We start from the raw sequence: 17,398 nt of genomic DNA on the forward strand, positions 1-17,398 counted from the left end.
CACACATGCCTGCTGAGTTGGTGTTAGGCTGGGCTACTATTCTCTCAGACTTTGTCTGGTTCAGACAGAAAAATTCAGCATGAGCCACACTCTAATGCAGGAAATTCTGTTTTATAAAGCACATTTAAATGAGTCTGATCTAAGTTGCCATTGAAATGTGACCTTCCACACAAGCTTGGTCCTGGTCAAGCAAGTTGTCAGGCATAGCTTCACGTCAGGCTTATCCTGCAATACAATCTGCCAGATTGAAACACAACGCTTTGTAAAAAAGAAAAAAACATCCTGCCAAGCAGTCCCTCAAAGCACATGTGACATTTAGCATAGTTTATTTTAGCACATGGGCTTATAACCTATGATTCAAAATTCAGACCTTTTTCAATTTCACAGGATCTCAGACCACGTTTGTTAAATGCACTGCAAAAAGTTGCTTTATCTGACCCGTTTGGTTTAGTTAAAATGGACTCTGGTGCATTTTCCTGGTTAGTGTGGTTCATTTGGGCTGGAGTCAACGCTGTCGGGTGAACTGAAACAACCAGACCGAGACCGTTTGAAAAGGTGGGTCTCGGTCCTCTTCCAAGCAGACTATACAGTTTGTTTGTGGTGTAAAGGCAGGGGGACCAACCACATGATTTTTGATAGAAGATATTTGATCTGAGCATTGTTTTAAAGGCTACATTTCCGAACTAACCCATCTCCTGATTGTGAACTGTTCACTGCTTGTGTCCTCCTCAAGTCCATCAAAATGTGTGCTAGGGCGACCCTTTAATAATCATTACTGTGCAAGACGCCTCCTTTTTGTCCTGTCTCTACATGTTAGTCATTATACATAACATTCAGTTGATTTGCAGTCTAATTATACTGATAATGCTTATAATCGGTTATTTCATAAATAGTTTATAAGCATCACAAGCATTAAAGTGCTGTTTAGTTTAAGTTTGATTTCCCCATGTGGGTCCTGATGATGCAAGGTGATAATTGCCAAACTGTCCAATCAACAAGTTACCCATTGGCTTGTATAAGTTGTTTACTCTTTTTGGTTAATTTGTAAAAAAAAGTCCGTGTGAACAGGAACCACACAGGAACTAAAATGTAACGGTGTATAATTTGGTTGAAATTGCTAGTGGTTGCAAACATAACATCAAGTGAGCATTTTTATATGTGATGTAGATAACAGTATTTAGTTAATGCAGCTTCTAATGGAAGGAGGCAGTCTCACAACTGTCTATTGACCCTACGTTCTCTCTGTTGTGTAGGTGAGCAGCCAAAAGCTAACCACATCCCTGATGTCGCTGCGAAACATAGTGAGTACAGTAGCAGGAGTTACAAGGACCACCTTCTATTTTATCCTTTCCCTTTTAACCATGTTATTTGTCATTTTATGCCTAACCACTCATAGAAGACAGAGTTTTGTTGGACTATTACTTTGATACCCTAAAAGGTGCCTCTAAAGTTTGTGGCTATTTCCTGTGCTGAGGAGCAGTTATTAAAATAGATTGCAATCACAAAAATTGCTTCAGAACATATCAAAACATTTGTAAACACTTGCAGCATAATCCACTTATTTGATCCTTACGCTCAGTATGAATGTTGGTGAAATAGATCTGAGTAGACTAGAGACAGCAGCAGCTGCTGGTTTTCTTTCTCCATCAGGCATCCCATCAGGTGATGATGAAGGTGAACGACAAGGGGCCCTCAAGAGGTTTAGTGCCATGTGGTCCTCCTTCCGCAGAGGCAAACGAGACAGTGAGTATGACATTACATTACATTAGCACATCAAAGAAACATTATTTATTTTTCAAATTAAAAGTACTTCCTCTTTCTTATTCACTTTTCACTTAATGCCCAGTCAGACCAGAAAGTGGCCCTGTGAAATTCATTTGTGCATCCTCATGAAAAAGGTAGAGCTGGATCTTTAGTCACTTTGTCATTAGGGGTCATTAGGGGTTACACGACTTCTGATATTTTCTAGTCACAAGGGGGGTGTAGAACTGCTGTTGTGCAGTCATACTGAACAGACCTTCAAAACTGTATTGAGCTGCTGTAGGTTGTTGTGATCAGAGTACTAATGCAGACCACAAAATCTCACTCCTTCTCAGAGACATGACATAGCCATGATACACACATTTTTCGATTCAGTGTGACCTGGGCTTTCGGATTAGATATCATTATCACTGACGTCCATCACAACTTCAGCAGATCATCTTGACCATGTCTACATTCCTACTGTAAATTGCATTGCAAATGCGTTGCTGCCAGATGATTTGTTGATAATATATTTGCCTGAGCAAGCAGTTGAACTGGTGTACTAATAAAGTGATTGATGAGTAGATATGCAGCTGTTTCAAATATGGTTTATGATGGATGTCATTTGTTCTACACTGAAAGACCCCCGGCATGTTTTGTTTGTATTTTCCTCAGAGTACACAAACAGCTGTGTCAGTGTTAGGGCTGTGTTTTAAAGAGCATTTTTTTCTTCATTTCAATGATCCAATATTGATTAATAAAATCTCCATTGATCTTTCAATATATGCCCTTTAAAAAAAAATATGAATTATAAATTAACTCCAATCCTCCAAGCACCAAATGTGGGTAGACTTTCTGTTGTTGTTTAAACCAAAACAGTAGTTTGATTAAAAATTATTTTTTCTCATTTATTTGTTTATTTGACAGGGACAGTGCACAGCTTCTTAGCTGTACCAGAGTTATCTAAAAGCTTATTTACATCTGCTGTCCCAATCATTCAATCAATTCAGGAAATCAGTGGCAATACCAATCTCTAGTCAGTGTGGCAGCAATCTCAAGAGCACCTGAGCATCAGCTCCCAACTTCATGGATTCATGAAGGAACAAGTTTTTGCAGGTTGAACCTACTATATATCTGCATATCCCAAACCCTTTGTAAGGCAAATTAAGCTTAATGAATATTTATTCAGGTATTAAAGGAACAGTTTACCCAAAAAAGAAAATTATTGTTAAGAATGATATGTGCTATGACAGGCTAAACTTTGACCTGACCACTGGGGGGATATACTGTATACCAATGCCCACCCATGGATGGCGCCTATGCTTGCAGCCTTCTCCTGAACAACTGAAGTGCATGGGGACTACTTAAAACCTAAAAACACAACTGAGTTTCTTTTCGGAGGCCCCAAGATCTCAAATTGATTTTAAGATGAAATCTTCACTGTAGCAACTAAGCTAAAAGCGGTTTTCATTTTTTAGGTGAACTTTTGCTTTAAGGGTTAGGAGTTGGGTTTGAACCATCAGGCCTTAAACACACAGAGACAAGGCTGCCAACCTGAGCATTGAGAACCTCTTGCTGGGGTGCTTTTATTTGAGACAAAAAGGGAGGAATGCAGCAGAGAACACATGAGCAGGCTGGCAGCCTGTGAAGGAGACAGGGCTGTTTGTATGGAAGTGAATGATGAACAGAGCAGTACAGTCAACAGGAGAGATGACTTTGTAGGCGCGTCAGGGCAATGTCTGTGGTCAAGCATTTGTTGCAGACAAAATAAATAACCATTTTAGTAGAATAACATGTTCAGTCCAAAGAGGAGATCAATATAATATATTTAAGAGTCAGTGTCTTCCCAACAGTTTTCAATATCAGAAACAGCATAACCATTATCTGGAACGTGGACAAATATTATATGATAGTAACTTCATTGCAACAATAGCTTCAATTTACTAACCCCACTCTAACATAGTTACAAACTGCTGTGCTGTGTTTAATAACAGCAATTCCAGTCAAGATCAGTGGATGTTGACAGTCTGGAGTTAAAATCATAGAGTGTATCATCTTTATTCATTCTAATTGTTTGCTTTCTGCTCAGGTTGCTGCCCATCATTCTCAGAATATTTTTAAAAGTATTTAATCGTTATTATTTGAGTTGGGACTGTCATCAACATATGTCTGGGCAGGAGAAATTATGTTACAGATGTTCAACATTTGGGTAAATGCTTAGCTTGTGCTAAGCTACGCTAGCAATGTTGCGACTCCAGCTCTGTTCTTAACACACAGGCATGAGATGGAGATCCACCTGAACATGTCATTCTCTGAAAGAAAGAGTTTAACTATTCCTTGAAAAAGCAAGTGGAAAAATTTAGTTTGTTTCCCTTTTATTGAGGGTATTCTTGATAATGATTCAACACATCTGAATGTCACATTGCTCTGTCCACCTTCTCATCCAGTACCCATGTAGTACTTTTCCTCTCCTCCAGGTAAGATTTTCTGTCTCTCAGACCATATTTATTTACCTTTCTGGTCTCTACAGCAGTGAGTGTAAAGTCACAGGCCTGTAACAAGGCAAGGTGGAAAGGCATTGCACTACTGTGATGTGAGCCATCACAGTTCAGGAACCAATTGCTGATCTAATGAGGCCTGTAAACCTTTCCATCTGGATCCAAGGGTTAACCCTGCATGCTAAAGCATAATGTATTTCTACATCTTGGTGTAGGAGTCAAAGACACTGAGCCGACAGAGCCGCTAGGCCCAATGGTGGCAAACGAGACATCCAGACAGCACCGCTATGTCAGCGGTCAGTACTTCTTTGAGTATCTGGTGGTGGTCAGTCTCAAGAAGGCCAAGGGCAGCAGCAGCTACGAACCTCAGATCACCTACCAGTTTCCCAAGGTCAGTTTCATGATAGACTGCAAACATATTCAGTAGGTGTTTTTTGAGTGAGACAGATGAGTTATGCACATACACTTGTTAGTCTAATATATGTTTATTGCCACAGTTACACAGGTTGATTGATGTTGGAGGAAATGGTAGTTTAAACTACAATAAACAACATTAAAATGAAATGCATGACAGAATGCAGACTTTAGGCCTAACTATTTTACTGTATAAATGTAAACTGTATGTGACCTTTTGAAGTATTAGAAGAACACAGAACATGAACATGAAACACAGATCCTGTCAGTGAGTCAGGAGTTAAATAATCAATGAAGAGATACACATATCGTTTCTGCTGCTGGAGGATTGCAGAAGGTAATGTCATTAATATTTTCATGCACTTTTCCTTCCTGTCTAACGGTCAATGTTCCTCCTCAAACAGAGAATGGGGGTATGGATAATATTCATACATATTGTTACCATCAACTGCTGTACTAGCAAGATCAACATCATTAGCATGGATTAGAGATAGTTTTCCGTGGCTATTGAGTAACTGCAGAGTTTATTCATGGTCAAACTGTAACCTGTACTGTACATTTACTGCAACTAAACAACTTCTCTGCTAAACTTTCCCCTCTGCTCCAGTCGCTAACACTGGTCTCCTCCTCCTCCTCCTCCTCAGTTAAATATCAGTGTTATATGCAGTCAAACACTTGTTAAAGGGATAGATAATTGTGAAACAGCAGGGGTAGAGCGGAAGATGAGTGCCACTGTTTGATAGCAATGCACCAGGTCCTGGCACACCTGGCTCTCAAAGGGAATGGGTGATGACACTGATTGGTTTAATTTATTTAATTAATTAATGGTATGCCCAAATCAAACCCATGACTAATGAAGAGTCTAAAGACAACCTCTTTGCACCATGCACCTTACTTTGCTTCACCATTATCCACAGTTTTGATAGCAAAAGGGAGTTAGACACGCCCCAAATGCACGTGCGGCATGTGCTTTAGGCCACGTGCCATAGATGGTTTAAATAAGGCCCAAGGTGTCTTAAGGGGGCAGTGCATGGACTCTAAAACACATTACTGAAACCTGATCAGTTGTATCCAAAGTACGATCAGGCAGAGCCAAAGTGAGCACAACACCAAAAGATTTATACATCAAGCTTATTTACTTAAGAGTTAAACAAAAGCAACTTCATCACAGCTATATAATTTACTAAATACTAAGAAAACAGCAGACTTTACTCAGGAAAAGTCCTGTCAACAGAAGGCTGTCTCATGTCTTAGAGGCTGAGTAGCAGTTTCTAAACCACTTCTCTTGAGGAGAAACAAGGTTAAACGCTTGGTCTGGGCTAAGAAATGCAAATTTCATGGTTGATGACTGGAAAAAAGTCCTTGTATAGCCCGCCAATGTAATAATGTCCACAAACGTAATAAACCACAAACGTAATAAAAATCTGCAGCATTTAATGTAATAAACCCACAAATGTAATACATTTTCCACAAACGTAATGCCTACTACAAATGTAACACGATTTCCCACAAATGTAAGCTTTTGGGATGCCATATATTTGGATATTTCTTGATTCTGGAAGTTTTAATGAGGGAAAAGGATTTTAACAAGATAGGGGCCTACTTTAAGTTTTTGTGTGTGAAAAACTATATCAGTCACATTATTATTCAAAGAAAAGTATTTATAGGCTACACCTTGAAACATATCTAGAAGGAGTCTTTAATGATTGCATATTGTTATTTATTTACATCACAAATTGATAACTTAATTGTGATAATGTTCAAAGTTGTTATTATTATTATTATTATTATTATTATTATTATTATTACACATAAAAACATACATACACACATACACACACACACACACACACGTGTGATAGCAGAGCGGAGAGTCAGCAGCTGGATTTTGCACCCACGGTCAGTAGTATTAGTAGGTGTATAGGCAAACAAACAACAACCACAACGACCATTATTCATTGTATTATTACATTTGTGGGAAGTTATTACAATAAAGATTTTCACGTCCCCACAAACGTAATAAATCCCTGCAAACGTAATAGTTATTACATTTGTAGGAATTTCGTGTTATATGTTTGTAGTAGGCAGTGGCTATTACGTTTGTGGAAAATGTATTACATTTGTGGGTTTATTACATTAAATGCTGCAGATTTTTATTACGTTTGTGGTTTATTATGTTTGTGGACATTATTACGTTGGCGGGCGTTACAGTCCTATTTACAGTTTTATTCAAGTTTGAGATTTATATTTACAGACACATACCATTTCAAAAATGAATACATAGAAAATATGAATAGAACTTTCTTTTTTTATCCAATTTGACAGTCAGTCCTAACTGAAATAGATCACAAATATCAGTGAATTTGCTTGAAGTTGCCTCGCTTGACATTTATGTGTATTGGCTATTTGTGCAGTAAAAAGTTAAGTTGCATGTAGCTGCTGGGAAGTAACAGCATCCTCAGATTGGTGCATGTATGTACATACAAGCCCATACCCACATTTTAGGCTGCATCAGAGGCATTTCCCATACAGGTATTGGTTTTCTGAACACCTTTACTACTGATGCAACCTGGTTTTCACAGTGGTCAGGTTGGATTCATGTATCATATTTCAGGCTCCAAATTTTAATAACCACCTTTCAAGCCTTCAGGAATTTAGTGTGAAAGGAAGTCTGTTGGTATACTATTCTAAAAGCATTGCTGTAAAAATACAGTGTGGAGATTTTGACTGCATGTAGTGTTGTTTGTATACACAAAATGTTGGAGTGCAACAAATGAAGACTGCAAGCTGACATTGATACTACAGGACACAGAATTTGAGAGCTATTGACATAGCACTATTGGCTTACTTTTGTCATTACCAAGTCCAAAAACAATTATACAAAATATCAACTTGTCATTCAGTAAATAAGAGAGAGAGAGAATTAAAAAAAAATTAAAAATGGAAAAGCTTGCAGTATAGAAAGCATTAACTCAGAGATGCTGAAACACAGTAACTTAAAACTCCAACTTGCCGTGCAAAAACACTTCAGCCTGGTGTTGGCCACTGGATATTACCCCAGTGTTTGGAATAAAGGTCTCATTTCTCCTGTATTTAAAAATGGAGACAGGTATAACCCCAGCAATTACAGGGGCATCTGTGTCAACAGCAACCTGAGTAAACTCTTCTGTAGCATCCTCAACTCTAGATTAATCACTTATCTCACTGAACATAATATTCTGTCTAGAAGCCAAATTGGCTTTTTACCCAAACATCAAACATCTGACCACATATACACTCTCCACACACTCATCCAACAGCATGTTCACAGAAAACACAAAGGAAAGATATTTGCATGTTTTGTAGATCTAAAAAAGGCTTTTAACACAATTTGGCACAACGGGTTATGTTTACAACTTCTCCAATATGGAATTGGGGGTAAAATTTATGATCTGACAACCAGTGCAGTGTGAAAATTGGAAACAAAAGAACAGAGTTCTTCAAACAAGGAAAAGAAGTGCATCAGGGGTGCAACCTGTCTCCCACTGTTCAACATCTATATCAATAAATTGGCCACTCTTCTTGAACAGTCCTCAAGCCCAGGATTAGATCTACAAGGCAAAGAAATCAAATTCCTCATGTGTGCAGATGACCTGGTTCTACTGTCCCCAACAGAACAGGGCCTACAGCAGAACCTCTCTCTGCTGGAGACGTTCTGTCAAAACTGGGCGGTAGATATCAACCTTGACAAAACCAAAGTCATGGTATTCCAGAAAAAGGCCAGGTTACAGGAATCCAAACATGTTTTCAGGGTAAGAGGGACCACACTTCAGCATACAATGGAATATAATTATCTGGGCATCATCATCAGTTCATCAGGCAGCCTGGACAAGGCAATACATTCCCTCACAGAAAAGGCACGCAGGGCCTACTATAGCATCAAAAGCTCACTATATAAATTCAATCCTCCAGTTACAATTTGGCTAAAACTATTGAACAGTGTAATAAAACCCATCCTTATGTATGGAAGTGAAGTGTGGGGCCCTCTAATGACCCAGAGACACACCTCATGGGACACAACACCCACAGAGAAACTCAACCTTCAGTTCTGCAAGGAAATCCTCAAGGTCTACAGAAACTGTCCAAACCATGCATGTAGAGCAGAGCTGGGACACTTCCCTCTCTCTCTACACATGATCAAAAGGTCAAATAAGTTCCAGGTTCACTTAGCACAAGCTGATCCTGATTCCTATCACCACAGAGCCTTTCTCAGTAACAGCCTCTGTCCAGAGACAGACCCCCTGAGAAACACCAGAGAAACCTGCCACCTCAAAATCCAAGACCTCCAAACTCTCTTCAAAACTCACCTGCTATCTATAGACAAAGAGAATAAAAAGACTTACATTGACATTTGGAAGAATGAGATCAAATCCATCAATAAATTGGAATGCTATCGCTCACTGGATAGAGAGTATTCTCCAGCACAATATCTGGTCAGCAACATAACCCCAAACAAAGACGAACACTAACAATGTACAGACTCACCGACCATCAGCTACAGGTTGAAAAAGGTCGGCATAAGAAAGAATGGAAGCCCAGAGAATTAAGAGTCTGTAAACACTGTTCTTCAGAAGAAATAGAAACTGAGGCCCACTTTCTCCTCTCCTGCCCCCTCTACCAAACTGAGAGAGAGGTTTTCCTACAGCAGATAACTGCAGCAGATCCATCGTATCAGGAAAAAACATGTGACGAACTGTTAAAAGTCTGTCTGGGAGAAGATCCACAATTTATAAAGTTAGCTGCACAATATGTAACACTCTGCCATGAGACTAGAGAAACACACAAACGCACACACACATAGGGTATACAATGTAAATGTATATATACTTTTTCTTTTTCTTTTCTTTTCTTTAATTATTTTAAAGAACAGAGATGTGTGTTTGTTAACCTTCAGAGAGATGGGATGGCGAGGTTTCAGAAGGAGGAGGAGGAGAAGACGCTTAAGGCACTCACTCTCTTTTGTTTCCCAGAGGGCATCAACTGGGCTCCTCTTACAGAATACCACAGGTACAACAGCTGCTCTGTCAGCTGGTTTATCACTTTAATGTTCCTGTATTTAGGGTTCAGTTTATTGTACATCACTATACATCTCTTGTTGTGAGTTTTACTTGTCTAATTCCAGTGAGACCTTCTCCTTTGTTCTGACTGAGATTGATGGCAGCAGACGAAATGGATACTGCAGGAGGTTACTGGTCAGTAGACTGAAGGTGTCTTTACTGTGTCATTATTTGATCTCATTTTCTTATGTTTATTGAATATTCTCTCCTTATAATCTCCAATCTGCAGCCTGGAGGGAAAGGAGCCCGAATGCCTGAGGCTTACTGTATCATCAGCTCGCTGGCTTGTTTCGGCCTCTTCTCCAAGGTGAGTCAACTGAACATTTGCTAAAGAGGGAACCTTTTTGAGTGTCCTTCAGTTTTTTTTTTAATGTAAAACATATGGATTTCCAAAATATCAAATTGTGAATTATATCAAATAGGTGTATTTTGTTTGTGGGCTGACCTTGACTCCAAGAAATGCCTTTCAGCCATTCAGTTCTCCGCCTCTCTTTCTTCATGTATCACCTGATTCAATCATTCTGGACAGTGTGTTTCCAAATATGGAGTCTGTCCTTGATCACCCATGATATTTTACTTGACAGGTTCAGTACTTAGTACAGTACTTGGCTAGTAGGGCATCAGAAAATGGTGTCTTGGTAAATATATGAAATGTGGACTACAGAGATTGAGTAACAATAACAGTGTATGCTATTGCCTTGCCCTTATTCTCTAATGTCATTAAACAGAAATGGATGTCAATGGTCAAACATTTACATACCTGTGATAGACACTTAATCAATAGCAATAAGAACAATAAGATATTGTGGCTGCGTTCCTTCTCTGACAAAGGCCATACTTTGAGTTAAAATGGCAGTTTTCTGTTCGAAGGGCAGACTTCACAACTGCTGTCTGTTGCACTTTTGATGACAATGAAACAATCTCCCTTTTCTTAACCTGAAAAATATTAGTTTAAGTTGAAACCTTTTAACCCAGAGGAAATGGCTTTTTTCCCCATTTTCTAAGAACATTTGATCGTATTATAATAAGACATCTCCTTGTTTTCTGATCTACATCTTTTTATAAATTCAACACGTTTTCCTGTTAAGGGTTGTTCTGGGTAAGTATAATATACATTTCACAGCCCTTGTTCTGTCAGTACAACATATGATGTCATACTCACCACTCTGCTGGTTTGAGGTTTATATTCATTTATTTCCACTTTTTCAGCCACTGTAATTAGCATCACTGAAACTCAATGCATGCAAAGCATTTCAGTGGCTTATGGGGCGAAAGTGTTCTCAGCAGATTCGTTTGTATGGCATTTTAAAATAAAAAAAGACTCACTGCTTTAGAGAGTCCACTGGTGACCTGTATAATACATCATAAAAAGGAATTTCTTTTTTTTTTTTTTTAAATTTGACAATTTCTAAAGAATTAATTGGGTGATATTGATATTTATTGGTGCTGTATTATGAACATATGTTGTTCTCCCATGTGTGTGCAGATATTTGATGAAGTGGAGAAGCGGCGGCAGATCTCCATGGCCATGATCTACCCATTCATGCAGAAGCTGAGGGAGGCTCCATTCCCAGCTCCTGGAAACACTGTGGAGATTAAGAGCTTCATTCCTGAGTCGGGTACTGAGGTCAGACCAAAGCCCTGTCTTCTGCTCACAAGAGTTCACTTAAAGTTTGATGATAGAGATATTAAAAGTTCAGGATATATAAACAAAGATCCACAGCGAAGTCTCTATTCTTGTCTTATCATGAAATGTGACTGAATCAGAGTTTAAAGGAGTAGTTTGTGAGATTTGGCATGAATTTTAGTGTAAAACATTTAAAAATGAACCTACATTATGAGAGTTTATTAACAGTGTGTGAAAAAGCAACAGATTTGACATTATGTACTGTTACAGAGATGTCTACTGAAGTTAGCATGGTAACCAGCTAGCCCCGGCCCGTCCTGTCTCATAATATCACTTTTTTCTTAGGTGGCGATGATCTGATAGCCCCTGTAGTTTCAGCTGGGAAATATAAGAGCAGTGAGTTCACTACTTAGTCTAATAAGTAAACAAAATAAACCCACAATATGTCAAGAAAGGAAATGTTTTTACATCTATTTCCCTTACTTAACAGACAAACACAACTGTACGCCTTCTGAATTCAAGTTCCTCTATTTTACCAAACAAAGAGCTTAATTGCCTCGTTAACTCATCATAAACATACTTCATTCAAACTCTATAAAAAAATAAAAACTCTGCTCTTCAGAATTGATTAACACAAATGCATTAGAACTTACAATCTTCTATTCCTCTGAAAAGGGTGAAAAAGAATGTAATAAACAGACTAAAAAAATTTAAAAATATTGCTCCCACACACAGCATGACTATAGTGTAACCAGGTGACTTTATATAGCATGATCAAACATGTGGGTGTGTTTTTGTGGAGTTGTGTCTGAACCTGTCCTGTATTACCCAGCCTCCATCACACTTGTCCCATCAGGCCACTTACCACGTTTGAACAGCTCATAGTCATCTCAAGTATTCACAGATGCTGGCCATTGTTTGTGCTACAGTCACTGTGACCAGCCCTCAGGGTGAAGGAGGGACAAAGACATGGTTCTTTGGCCATGAAAAGAGGCAGTAAGGGTGATGTTTTAAATATGTGCAACAATGTAACATGAAGGAAATAAATCCTGGAAAACACTAAAACAAACCTGCTTCTCATGCCTTTCTTTAGAGCTAAATAAAACTTTAGTGCCTTCACAATCTGACAGTGTGGTGAGAGTTGAAAGTCAATCACTTGTCAGTTTAATAATGACATGCTGCCCCCAGTGTTGACATATTAGTGACAGTGGTGACTCTCCACTAGATCATCAGTCTGACCCGGCCATTGGATTCCTGGCTGGAACACGTTAACTTTGCCACACTCTTCAGCTGCCTGAAAGACGAGGAGGTGTTACTGGTGTTTGCTGCCGCTGTCCTGGAGAGGCGGATCGTTTTCATTGCGGATGAACTGGGGTACTATACGCAAACCTGTACATTATAATTTACACAACACATAGAGAAAGCATATAACAGTGAATAAATACAGTAATTCATACAAGAAATTACACATGAGAACATCAAAATCACTGTTGTCATTCTCACGCTAAAATCATCAGGAAATTATTTGGTTTTATATCATATGTAGATAGGTTTTCTATCTTTGTTTGATACGTTTTAAGCCTTTTGAGCTGCAAGTTGAAGCCTGTAGTGGCTTGATTAGTTGCAACTATTTAAATGAATACACATTATACATTTTCCTTAGGGTTTCTTAGATGTTCAAGACAAATTTCAGACCAATCCATTAAAAAATAATCAATGAATGAGAATTACAATACATATACTAACAATCACAATAATTACGAAGTTTAGCTCAGAGGGCCAAACTTCACATAGTCATAATTTAAAAAGTATTAGAGTAAAGTTTTAGTTTTTGCAAGGTGAATTTAATAGAAATTTAAGATGAATTTTTTCCCAGAAAATCCATGAATTGAACTGGGAAAAGTTCTGAATTCTGAGTGAGTTGGCATGGAATGACCCATTTGTAAATCAATGTGATATCAATGTCAATATGATATTCCTGAAAGTCAGTAAAAAATAACACTGAATTATCACACTGCTCTGTTACAAATAAACAGAAGTGGAGTGAAGTGGAGTCATGTGGCTGTATGGTTAAAATTCTCCCTTGTTTGTTCATCTAGCTCTACAACAACTAACTCCATATCCATTCTTTATTTCTCTACCTCAACAGCAGAAAGAACCAGGCATTTATTTTTATGGCTTATGATGGAGACACTAATTTTCTCTTCAATGCAAACTCACTTCATTCATGTTTGAAATTCAAACGATGACACAGTTTGTGCGTGTTTCACATCAAAAGCCATCCAGCTCATAAAAGGGCATAATCCCTCTATTTCCTAGTAGGCTGTAAGTATTCAGCTTAGTTGACAGTAACTTAACTAAACCTGGACAATTAGTTTATGGTCAGCTCTGATCTGAGCTCTCTTGTCTCTCTACAGCACATTATCCCAGGTCATTCATGCAGTGGCAGCCCTCCTTTACCCCTTCACCTGGCAGCACACCTTCATCTCCATTGTTCCAGAGATCCTGATCGATGTAGTGATGGCACCCACACCCTACCTGCTGGGAGTTCAGAAACGCCTGCTGGACCTGGTCACTGACCAGAGTGATGTAAGTGATCACAGTGAGCATTTTTTCAGTTGAAAAGACATTTAAAAAATGGCTATGGTCATGGGGAAAAGACCTCCAAAACCAGTTCAAAAGTAACACTGTGTAATGTGACTGAGAAAGCAGTCACATTACACAGTGAGGCCTGAAGTGTAATAGGTTTTGTGCATTAAACAAGAGCTAAGCTTGCATGTGGTTTAATGCTTTTTAGTAAATATTTTGGCATGTGTAAACCCTACAATTAAGTCGATGTTTGTGATGTGAAAGGATGAAAATGAGAATGGTTAATTTAAGATGTATGTGAGTAGGTGCCGACAGACAGAACATGTCAATTAGTTTGGTTTCTTATCCTGCTGCTTTTTGGAGTTGTTTGTAGCTCTTTCGGCCCTAATTCTATTCCCCCCCCATCAGTGAGATGTAGGGACAGTCAAGGAGAGCGATTAAAAGGGGGAGAGAGCTCTTGCAAACAGTAATGTTACTCAGCTGTTACTACACACTTCTCCCTGCTGATTTTGAGTGATGATTTTGAATGCCCTTATTAATAAGATAAAATAAATAATGCTCAGTTTTTAACAATAATTTTTGTTTTGTTAACTGCTAGCCCCCAGGTGTTGTCAAAGTGCGTTAGGCACCGTGGATTTTTGATGTGTTCTCTCACTTTTTTGCTCCTCCTGACCTCCACCACAGCATGCAACTTGTGGTCCAGGACCTTTTGATTTACAAATTAAGCACTGATAAAATGTGTCTTCATAGAAAAACCTGTAATCATAAATTCGACTACAGGGATCAGGGGTCAAGCCCCCAAAATTCCAGTTGATGGACAGCAGTTTTACCTTTTGAGCTACAATCTTCACATGTATTAAATAACGTGAAGCATAGTTTCAGCTTATGCACTTATGCCCTCCACACTTCCCAGTTTGGGAGACTTATTTAAATGTTATCTCCTATTTTATATTTATGTACGAAACTGTTTCCATTACAATGTCCTGGAAGCTTATCCTTGGCACCTTACAGCCTATATAGTTCCATATTTATGACATTTTATATGTGTTGAACTTCCATCTTTGTGCTGACCACATTTCAACATACAGTGTGATATGACTATGGAGAAATAGCTTCACATGAATAAATATCATCTCACAAATCATGAAATTGATCCCAGGAATCTCAGTGGGTGCTCACTGGGATCATGGCGAACAAACAAAACATCTTTTAAAGCACATTGGAGTGACCTCCTTACTCTGTCCTCTTATTGTTTCTATAACACAGCTGCTGGTGGTCGACTTGTCTGTGGATAAGAAGGAAACCTTCCTTGTGTCCGTAAGTGATGTATCAACAAAAATGCTTGAGTAAATAATCTTTTGGTTATAAGTAACCATTTTGAAATTCACATGAAATAACATTTTTATCAAAGTTAAAACATTTGTGTTTACATGAATTATAAAATCTTCCTTTTCCAGATTGGTGATGAAAGCTCTATCCTGCCCCCGAAGCTCCAAAGTGAAATACTTGAGGCACTAAGTCAAAGACAAGAAGCACCAAGTGAGTAAACTACAACCATGGTAAACACAGGAGTGTCAGAAACCAAACTAATGCTCTGCCATCACAAATGTTTTCTGTCCTGTCTTTTCAGCGGTGGAGGAGCTGAACCGGGTAGTGTCGGAAGCTTTCCTGCATTTCTTTGTGAAAACGGTCGGCCACTATGCCTCATATGTGAAATACGGCCGTGCTGGAGAGCAGGGAGTGTTTGAAAAGAGAAGTTTCTACAAGGCCATTGAGTCCAAGACCACTCGGCACTTTGTCAAGAAATTTATCCAGACGCAGATGTTTGACCTGTTTATCCAGGAGGTAGAGCAACAGCACCCTGGGCCGCAGCAAGGTGAGGATAAGGAATCACACAGACACAGAGACACACACACACACACACACACACACACACACACACACACACACACACACACACACAAAGCCCAATTTAAAAGATATGATTCAGCTCCAGATTTATTGTAGGACTGCTGTCAGATATGTGTGCAGGGATGTGACTTCTGTAAACTGGCTTCACACAGAATCACCTGTGAGAGCTCCTTTTTTTAGATTTAAAGATATAATATGTACGATTTCTGCATTAAAATCTCTAGAAACAATTAGACCTTATTGTTATATGTTTTGTTGAATTGTATACTTGCATTATCCCAAATATTTCCAACAATGTTCAAACCAGAGGAAGAGACCGAAAAGTTCAGAATTCTGAGTGAGTTGGCATGGAATGACCTATTTGTAAATCAATGTCCATATGATATTCCTGAAAGTCAGTGAAAAATAACACTGAATTTTCACACAGCTCTGGTAGAAATAAACAGACTGTATGTTTAAAATTCTCCCTTGTTTGTTCATCTAGCTCCACACACACTAACACCATATGCATTCTTTATTTCTCTGCCTCACCTGTAGAAAGAACAAGTTTAAGTTAAAAAATATTTATGCTGAACTCCACGAAATGCCACTAAAACACAGATTAAATATCTGAATTGTGAAAAAGCTGAGCTAATTAGCCTTACTTGACATTGCATGTCCTTGTGATGATGTAATTATGACGCATGTGTACATTGTGATGTTGATGCTAGAATATTTGGTGCAGCATTTGTGATTCGTTGCTGAGTCTTTTAACTTGAGCTCTTGTTGAAACAACTTAACGTTTTTCACAGTGCACTGATTCAATGTCCTGTCCCTTGTCCTGCAGGAATATTTCACACAAAGATCCTTGAATACCAAGAGAAGAAGAAAAGGGACAAGGCAAAGAAACACTAGCTCTGAGTGTGGGACCCTGTGTGTATATAAAGGAGTACATAGGAAATGATGTGAATGTTGCGCTGTGTGTTTTGTTCCCTGTGTCAGTTTCGTTTTAAATCATTATGTACTAATGTGTGAATTACTGTACGGCTGTATGTTGCTGCTACCCTGTAAAACACTGGCAGAATGACAGACTACAGTTCTATTTGTTGGTTCTAGTCCTTCACTGATGAGCAGGAAAATCATTTCAAATAAAGACTACTTTTTTAACTCCACATACCAACAGTGATTTTGGGCAACTTGGCCCCAGTGGCTTGAAGCCTTTTGCGTTTATTTCTATCTAGCTACAGTATATCTGTCCATTGCTCTACTTGTGACTGACCTCCTTTCTTTCCATGAACAAAAATGCAGCATATGTAGCTGAGTAATCAACTCTAGTTCTCTCTCAAAAGATGTACAAGAACTGTATCTGAGTCTCTGTTCTAACTGGGTATGTATTGCCAAAAGACTTACCAATACAAATATGAAAGGGCAAAATAAAGTTCAAATGATATACTGTTGTGGTGGGATGTGGTGGGTGTTGTCCACAGCAACGGAGATAGCGAAAGAGACACGGCTGTAAAAAAACTTTGTGTGGCTAGTAT

At 38.7% G+C, this 17,398-nt stretch overlaps 1 protein-coding gene across 3 annotated transcripts in view; it reads left to right on the forward strand.

Annotated features, from left to right (window-relative positions):
- Nucleotides 1–17,029, forward strand: part of dennd2da (DENN/MADD domain containing 2Da) — a 31,862-nt gene extending 14,833 nt beyond the window's left edge. For all 3 annotated transcript variants that reach the window (XM_073470152.1, XM_073470151.1, XM_073470153.1), the window contains 13 exons: nt 1,254–1,301; nt 1,651–1,743; nt 4,457–4,632; nt 9,589–9,701; nt 9,817–9,886; nt 9,981–10,058; nt 11,238–11,378; nt 12,604–12,752; nt 13,796–13,967; nt 15,234–15,284; nt 15,425–15,506; nt 15,598–15,843; nt 16,705–17,029. In XM_073470152.1, the coding sequence (XP_073326253.1) occupies nt 1,254–1,301; nt 1,651–1,743; nt 4,457–4,632; nt 9,589–9,701; nt 9,817–9,886; nt 9,981–10,058; nt 11,238–11,378; nt 12,604–12,752; nt 13,796–13,967; nt 15,234–15,284; nt 15,425–15,506; nt 15,598–15,843; nt 16,705–16,772 (1,487 nt within the window). In that variant the 3' untranslated portion in view covers nt 16,773–17,029. The remainder of the gene's footprint in view (nt 1–1,253; nt 1,302–1,650; nt 1,744–4,456; nt 4,633–9,588; nt 9,702–9,816; nt 9,887–9,980; nt 10,059–11,237; nt 11,379–12,603; nt 12,753–13,795; nt 13,968–15,233; nt 15,285–15,424; nt 15,507–15,597; nt 15,844–16,704) is intronic.
- The last annotated feature ends 369 nt before the right edge of the window (nt 17,030–17,398 follow it).

The sequence above is a fragment of the Pagrus major genome, chromosome 7, assembly GCF_040436345.1.
Source record: "Pagrus major chromosome 7, Pma_NU_1.0".
Classification (NCBI taxonomy): domain Eukaryota; kingdom Metazoa; phylum Chordata; class Actinopteri; order Spariformes; family Sparidae; genus Pagrus; species Pagrus major.